The 9,085-nt window shown below is 37.5% G+C and overlaps 1 protein-coding gene across 1 annotated transcript; it reads right to left on the reverse strand.

Annotated features, from left to right (window-relative positions):
- On the reverse strand, nt 1-3,522 carry LOC130727378 (EIN3-binding F-box protein 1-like). Its single transcript, XM_057578488.1, has 2 exons — nt 3,230-3,522; nt 1-2,577 (listed from the first exon to the last, which is right to left on the reverse strand). Exons 1-2 carry the CDS (start codon nt 3,252-3,254, stop codon nt 665-667), a joined length of 1,938 nt encoding a protein of 645 aa, XP_057434471.1. The 5' UTR covers nt 3,255-3,522; the 3' UTR covers nt 1-664.
- Nucleotides 3,523-9,085: the final 5,563 nt, after the last annotated feature.

A 9,085-nucleotide genomic window follows, 5' to 3' on the forward strand; every position in this document is an offset into this window, starting at 1 on the left:
TTTCAACCCAAGGTTGTTTATTCATTACTTTCAATAAAACAGCATGCAATACAAAGGGCAAATCTCAGTATCATCACTACAGAAGTTACAACGACAAGTTCAGAGAAAAAAAAATGATGCCCTAAAAACCAAGGGCTTTGGTAGGAAAAAACAACCTAAGGTTGTCATGGCAGAATTGCATAACCTTCTGCCATGGCCAAAGCCCCTGAAGAAGACATCAACATAATACCTCTGAACTGTGCCAATAGGTAACAACAGCACATAAACTGGAACTTCAACATGCCCCTTGACTAAAACTGACAAGACCCAAATACTGAGAAGACCCAAATATCACGTAAAGAACACAGTTCAATAGGTGAGACATTTGGTAAAACACCACTAGACAAAAGAAAAGAGACCTAACTCCAGGACCTGGTAACTATGTTCTCAGAGATTAACAGTCATTCCAAAAGCGGCGTTCCTGGGAATGCCAAAAACTTCAACAGATTTCCAATTGATGGAAAACTGCAAAAAAATAATGGTGAAATGACTGTGTGCTCTGGAAAAAGAGAACCAGGTGCTAGATGATGACCAAGACCCACCATAGCTAATGGACCGAAAAACACTATGAAAAAAAAACTGAGAAGGAGGAAGATTTTGCTGTGAGATTGACGCTTCCTTCTTCTCAGAAGAGGATGTCACAGGACCAGAGATCTTGCACAAGCATGTCAAGTGAGCGGTAGCTGATTCCTTTGCAATTCTTGATGTTTAATCCGTCGAGGGAACTGCCAAGCTTTTTCAAAGCGCGCACACCCTTGTTAGAAACTGATGTACAACCTGCCAGAGAAAGTACCTTCAGATTGAGCTGCTTCCCATGTGCAAGTGCAGCAATCCCAGTGTCGGTGATTCCACACCTGGAAACATCAAGATCAGAGAGCAATGGGCAGCTGCCTGCAATTGCGATCAAGCTTGCATCGCTGATTTTCTTACAACCATTAAGGTTTAGCACTTCAAGAGAACATCCATGCAACTTGACCAGCGACAAAACAACTTGGTCGGTCAGTTTAGTGCAGCCGCTGAGATTAACATTAACCAAACCAGCCCCTGAACTCTCAAGCAGGGGAAGAAACCCGGCATCTGTGATTCCACTAAGTCCATTCAATTCAACATGCTCAAGCTGAGGACACAACTTTCCAAGTACAGCAATGGTAGCATCACCAAATCCAGGGCAGTCATGGATTGATAATGACTCAATTGATCCACAAGGAAGTACTGCAGGCAGTCGGAGATTCAGATTCTTGATCCCATAGCAGCTTGCCAGGCTAAGAACCTTCAGTTTCGCAGCACAGTTAAAAAGGAGCCCGAAAAACCCAAGTTGGGTAATTCTGTGGCACTCTTCCAAATATAGGCTCTCAATCGATGGAGCAGCTTTGGCGAATGATACCAACCCATTGTCAGAGAGAAATGCACACTTCTGAAGCTGGAAGATTTTCATATTAGGACAACCCTTTCCTATAGCAACAAGGCCGATATCGGTTACTCCACGGCAGGACACAATTCCAAGTGCTGCTAGTTTCTGCAGTCCACGACCATTGCCCATAACCCAGAATCCCTTCTCACTGACATTAGGGAGGCAATTTAGGACGAGATCAGTAACTGCAATGCCATAGTGTCCAATAACTGCTAGTGCGAGATCAGAAACAGCTAGTGACTCAAGCACCACCCTTTCTAGAACAAAAGAAGCTGAAGATATCAGGCCAGCAATTCCCTGATCACCAACCCCAGCACAGTCCTTAATGGATACAGACTTTAGATTGGGACACTTCCCAATAGCTTGTAAACCTCCATTACCAATGTTAGGACATGACTCAATTGAGAAGTGGGTCAGACTCGGGCAGTTCTTTGCAATTGCAACAAAAGCCTTGCCGGAAATATTGGGGCACTGGCCAAGCTCAAGCTTCTCTAATTGGTGACACCTGTTAGCAATCTCAATCAGGCCTTCATCGCTAATGGTAGGGATACACCATAGAGTGAGAATCTTCAGAGAAGGACATCCATGAGCAATTGCCTTGAGACCTACATCAGTCACCGGACGATCTGAATTGCATCCACGAATTGCGAGCTTCCCTAGTCCTCCGCGAGAGGCAGTCCCAACAGACATAGCAGCAACCCTAACATCTGTTGCCTTTTCCCCTTCGAAGCTTCGAGTGAGGAATCCTTCATTTCCAAATTCCAGGTCACCCTCCTCCTGCTCACCATTTTCATTTCCGGTACTTTTGTTGCCGCAGATTTCGTTCTCGCAAATATTGCTTAGAAGCATAAGCCAGCGCTTGGATACAGACATACAATTGCCCCGATCCTGGCCTGCAGGCAACCTTCTGAGGATCTCAAAGAGGCATTCATCTGGCAAAGTTTCAATACACGTCTCCTGCTTCTGCTCAAAGTCAAACCAGTTTCCTTTGATACCAAATGGGACAGCGATGCGAGACCTCTTCGGCAGAGGAAAGTAAGCCTCCACTTGTAGGCCAAGGGACAAGAAGAGATTCGCTTCCTTGGGATTAGGGTATAAAGACTCCCCAGAGTAAAAATCATCATTTCCTGAAAAATCAAATGTATGCAAGGTCAATTTAAGAACCAATTGTGTATAAAAGGTAAAGAAACATGTAAACTCCACCAGTAAAATCGCAGAAATATCATCTATCCTATGAGTGAAATAAAAAATTGAACAAACAATATAAACCACATGTTTATGAAATCCAACCCATCCTCTAAACACAACAGCCACCTAAGGTCAACCTAGAACAAAATTACTAATCTCATACATATGTACACAAAATAAATTATGATCTAAAAAAAAAGATAGAATTTCCACAAAAAAACAACAATAACTACAAGATACCCAAAAAATGGCCCTAAAAACAAAATCCTAAAACAATTGAATGCTGAATTATACCCTATCTCATATCAATAAATCAATAAATAAAAATATACCCTGAATCTATTCATACTTCATATAGCTAATCAGATCTAACAAAAAAACCATGAATTTGCAAAAAAATCAAATAGCAATCTTGACCACAAACCAAACTAGGAAACAAACATAGAAAACCATCATACAACAACAAAAAATTGTATTTCAAACTTTCAATTCTATTGCAACCTCCAATCAGCAATAAAAAACAATCAATCGAGTTAACAGAACCATAAATAAGCGAATCAGGACAAAAATGCTAAGGAATCAAGAGACTACCAGAAAAGCTGAAAACTTGAGACATGGGTGCAGCTGGAAAAACCGGGAGAGATCAAATCTGCACTGATCACCACAAAAGAACCCTCGAACGAGAGCTAAAAAGGCAGAGAAGAAGGAGAAGAGGAAGATGGTGATGGCAATTGCAATGGAGAAGAATTGTTGGGAGCAAGAATGCATGAGAGAGCAGAAGCAGAGAAGAGAGAGAGAGGTGAAACCCTAAGAGAGGGCAAAAAAAAAATTGATGAAAGAGAAAGTGAAGGTTGAGATTGTCAAAGGTGTGGTTTATATTTGTGAGTGGGAAACATGTGACAGTGAAGATACAGTGAATGTATCCCAAATGCAATGTATCTGAACATCAAGTGGGGTTTCTTAATATTCTTCCACCAAATCAATACCAGAAACCAGACTCTGTTTATGAAAAACCAGACACTGTTTTTTCAATTTCTTTTTCTGTGAATTTATCTGAATTGTTTTATTTTAGTTGTAATATTTTCTTGCCTTCTTTGTAATGCAAGCTGTGGGGGACAGATAGCTTTCATTGGGTATTTTTGACTGTTATGGAAAGTGTCATAAATTCATCATTTGCCCAATCAATGTATGTGAAGTTTTTTTTTTGGTGATGGGGAAATGAATGTATGTGAAGGTTTAGATTCATGCATTTGGATGAATGGTGAAAAGAAATTAAAATAGGTTGATATTGTAATTTTTGTAAAGTTATTTTTTATTATTAATATAATTAGTATTATAAGTTTTAAAAGTTATTTTTAAAACATTTATTATACTTTGGAAGTTTTTGTTATGGCAACATGTTTTTGGTTGCCTTTATGGTTGTAGAAACAGGCTTGAAGCTTTACTTGAGAGCTTGGTTGTAAAGATATTATGAGTTTTTAATTGTTTATTCTCCCCCGCTTTTTGCAACTTTGTGTTGACGACAGATCTGGTGATTTTTCCAGCTATGTTCGTGAGGTGTTGCAGGTGTGGCGTTGTTCGTTATCTGGGGTCTGTTTTGGGTGCTATGGTTTTGGGCTTTCAGAATGCTGCTCGAGGTCGACGGTGAAGGTGGTGAAGTTTCGGGCTATCTGTGTGTTGAACGGGGTCGTTGTCAGTGTTATTCCTCTTAGGTTTTTATGCCTTTGCTCTTTGGTTGTTGTTCTGTGCCGATTCGTGTTCCCTCCAATATAGAGTTGAGCTATGTTTTGTTGGGTTATGTGGCTTTTCTTTGCCACGTCTCGATTCCCGACAGATGCTCCTTCTCATTGGTCATTTAGTGGTTGATCCGGGTTTGGACCTCGTCAATGTGTCTTGGGGGTTTTCCTGCAATTTTTGCAGGTTAGGTGTTTTTTTAGGTGCTGGATTTCTAAAGTTATATCTTTGAGCGCACCAGAGGAATTTGATTTTTATGTATTCATGTGTGATATTGGAGGGGATTATGCTTACTTTTGTTGAGTTATATTTGTACAATCAACCATTCCATCTAATAAAACTTTTGCTTTCAAAAAAAAATGTGACAAACATGTCTTAGAATAATATAAGCGCTTTGACGTATTAGGCAAGAGATACGTTCACGAGTGTAAGGTTGATGTTCGCTTGATAATGAGAAGTCCAACTCAATAATGTCTCAAGGGAGAGGAACATTGTGGGTGATTTCTTAGCCCGACAAACTTCCGGGATGAGTTATCTAAGTCATGTTTGGAGGCTTCCTCATTCTCGTGTTATTTTGTTCTTGTGCCTTGATACTCTAGTGTAGTTGTTTTGTTTGTTCAGTTAGTTTTCCTCTTATTAAAAATAAATACTATTTTCATTTTTGAATTTGTCAATAGTGGACTCATTATTTCTACCAAGAATATTCATATATATTTTCAAAAAAAAAAAACCTATAATTAATTGTTATGCTTCTTGGTAAGAGGGTTGGTCTCAATTTCGTGAACAGGGGGTTGGAGAGACTATGAAAACAGCTTGGCAATATGATCCTGTTTGATCTGGACTACGACTTCTTTGTGGTGAAATTCGCAATGTGGGGGCTTACAAGCATGTGTTCGATGGTGACCCTTAGATTATTTTAGGGCATTGTTTGTTGGTTCAATAATGGAAACCATAGTTTCTTCCACCAGAAGGTGAACTTGGAAAAGCAGCGATTTGGGTTCGTATTCCACGCTTACCTGTTAAATATTGAAAACACTTTTTATGGAGTGTAAGTAGCTCTTTGGGCGGGATGATCGAGCTTGACAAACATCTATAAAATGGAGCGAGATGAAGAGTGGAACCCAACGGGTACATAAAAGGGCATGTTTGTTATTATTTTAGAAAAGTATCATAAACTCATAATTTGTCCAATCAATATAAAGCTTTAGATTCATGCATGCATTTTGATTAATGGTAAAAAGAAATTAAAGTAGTTGATATTATAATTTTTTTTAGTTATTTTCAAACATATTAAAATAATTAATACGATCATTTTTTTAAAGTAATTTTCAAACTTCTTATTATTCTTTGTAAGTTTTGGTCATGGCAACTCGTTTCTGGCTAAGGTTATGGTTCTGAAAACTAGCTTGAAGCATGCTTGAGAGCTTGGTTATCAAGATATTTTATGTGTTTATGTTTGTCTTAATGTGGTCGACATGTTCCAGAATAACCCGAGCCCTTCAACATATTGATACGGTCACAAGAGTAAGTTCATGTTCTCTTGGGAATAGAAAGTCCATCTATCCCAAGGGAGAGGAATAATGCATTTGATTTCTTAGTTTGGTAGGCTTTTAGGGGGAGTTATCTGCATCGTGTTTGGAGGTTTTCTCCTTCTTGTGTCATTTTGTCGTTGCGCCTTGATGTTATAGTGCAATTGTCTCGTATGTTCCGCTAATTTTTCTCTTGTAAAAAATACTTTTTTCACTTTTGAATTTGGCAATAGCGGACTCATTATTTCGACCAAGAATGTTCCTATATATTTTCAAAAAATTATAAGAAATCTATTATTGTTAAGCTTCTTGGTAAGAGAGTTAGTCTCTATTTCATGAAGACAACATAGCGATATGACCATGGTTGATAAGGACCATTATTTCTTTGTCGTGAGGTTTGCAAAATGGAGGATTACAAGCATGTATTCTATGGTTCCACTTGGATTATTCTAGGGCATTGTTTGGTGCTTCAAAAGTGGAAACCTGAGTTTATCCAGTAGTAAGTGAACTTCGAAAAGTAACATTTTACGTTCGTACTGCAGGCTTACTTGTTGGATATGGAAAACACTTTTATGGAGGATAGATAAATCTCATGGCCGGATGATCAAGGTTGATGAACATACTCTAAAATTGGAGCGAGATGAAGAGTGTAAGCCAACGAGTATAGAGTGGGGCAAGATTGTTGTGATATGTGTTGAGATAGATTTGTGTAATTCTATCGTGGCTAAAGTTTCCCTCAATGATCATGTATATAAGGTTGAGTACGAAGGCCTGACCCAGATTTGCTTCCGCTGTGAAAGGTTTGGCACGGGGTATAAGGTTAACCCATGATCATCCAAGCTCGTTAACATCGTGGCTTTAACGAACTAGGTGGTGCAACTAGCAGTCATAAGCTACCAAGAGGATCATTCATTTGGCGTGCGGATGATTATGAAGAAAAATCATAAACAACTTCAGTGTAATAGACACATGTTAGGTGCGAACAATCATGGGAGTATGTCTAGAAAGGATAATATTTAGTCTCTACCTGTTTTGGAAAAAGGGTCGAGTCTTAATGTGCTAATTACTGATGATGATATCATTGATGAATCTAGCATGGGATCATTGAAGAATAAGGATGCGTATCTAAAGGGAGAATATGAAAATTGTAGGGATCAATGATTCGCCTTTGAATCACGAGGGGAACATTAATGCCATTAAAGGAAGGAATATCTTGTATGGCGCCGAAAGTAAAGTGCATGGGATGAATGAAGAATATCTGAAGACTAATAATGAGGTGATGAATGGCATTGATGATGTAATGATTAGGGCACCAAATGCGCCGGATGGCACTTTTATGCGTCAAGCACAAAGTGTGGTGGTTGAACATGTAATCATGGGAAACCTAGAATTATCACATGAGGCACGTGGTAAAGCGATATTGGGAACCCCTGAAAATAAAAAGAAAATTGTTGTGGTACCCCCTCCCCTTAAGAAATTAACAAATTAGTAGTGTTAGGGGGATTCTTAAACAATAAAAAACTTTCAAGTCGAAGGCAGTAGTGAGTGGTTCTCACATGGGTCGCCCACCAGACTTGAGTTTTTTTGGCGATGTACAAGAATGCAACCAAAGTACAAGACTTTGTGTTTCTTGAGGATGTCAATGCCTGGGTAAGTAATGTTATGATATTATTTATGCTCTTGTTCCAATATTTTATATATTAGTATAGATACTATCTTTATAATGAGTTTTAAGGACTACAACAAAAATATTACTTGTATAAGTAAAGAATTGTTAAGTTGAGTTTTGATGATACAATCATGTAAATATAATAGTATTGTAGTATATTATGCGTATTAAAATTTGCAAAAATATTTTCTAAATAGATGCGATTGTTTTCATGAAGAATCATATTCTACTAGCTCGTCAACGTGCTATCGAGAAGTCAACATTCTAAGGTCAAAGTCAATGACAAGTTCTACTTTCCACTTAATAGAAGATGGAAAGAATTAGAAGCAAAACGTCAAGTTCTAAGGCTATTATAAGATAACGTTAAATAAGTGCTGACTAGAAGGCTACATAGGTTTTGCAAATAGCAATGTTTACAAAATATGATTGGTCACTTAATCGGTCGAGGAATTAGTTCAAAATTAATAGTCGAACCATAGTTGAACAACTAGTAATTAAATAATATTTTTAATATTATTTACTGAAAAAAATTAACTAATTAAATTTCAAACCACTATAATCCTAGGTAGGGGTGTTCGCGGTTTGGACTGGTTCGGTTTGTAGGGGAAAATCAATCCGATCCAATCACTTCGGGTTTGTCTCTTCATCATCCAATTGATTTTTTTTCTTTTTTTAAATCCGAACCAATCCAATCCAATTTTTATCGGTTTGAATTGGATTGGATTTCGGTTTTTCAAAGACATTGTTACTATATGAACAAATTAAAGTTAATGTGAATCATATAACATCAAATTACAAGCCTAAATAATGAGAGTTTTGAATAAAAAAGTAAAGATAATAATCAAAAGTTTCCAAAATATTACCACATTCTTTATTCTTGGCTCATTACCTCTAAAATAAGAAGAAAAAAGTTTAATTCTACATAATGGATGACATATTTTCAAATATATGTTCACTTTTATGCATATTTTTCAAATTATTACTTGAAACTCTATTTACCCAAATATATCTTTATTTACATGTGATATAATAATTATATAAACATTTAGTGACATATACATATAAGTATGAATAATTTTATATTTATTTGTAAGCATTCGGTTTGAATTGGATTGGTTCGGTTTTGATAATCAAATCCAAAATCCGATCCAATCCAATGAAAATTTTCGGTTTTTCTAATTTGGGATCTGTTCGGTTATCGGTTTAATTGGATTTCAGTTTTTTTGGATCGATTTTTCGATTTTTATTGGATTGGATCGGTTACGAACATCCCTAATCATAGGTATAGCTGCAATTAACTGTGCTAGAAGTCCAGCAAATTATCCCGGTCATACGCAACAACTCTAAATATAATTTCATTGCAAAGAAGCCAAACCGGCCGCACCACAACAAGCCACACAACAATCTCGCCTAACTTTTGAGTTATATTCCAACCATGAAACGCAAAATCCAGAAAGTGTTCTCGAGGTGAATCATGTAAGACAGTCAGGCTACCCATCCAACTATTACATAGTG

Source organism: Lotus japonicus, chromosome 1, assembly GCF_012489685.1.
Source record: "Lotus japonicus ecotype B-129 chromosome 1, LjGifu_v1.2".
In the NCBI taxonomy this organism is placed as follows: domain Eukaryota; kingdom Viridiplantae; phylum Streptophyta; class Magnoliopsida; order Fabales; family Fabaceae; genus Lotus; species Lotus japonicus.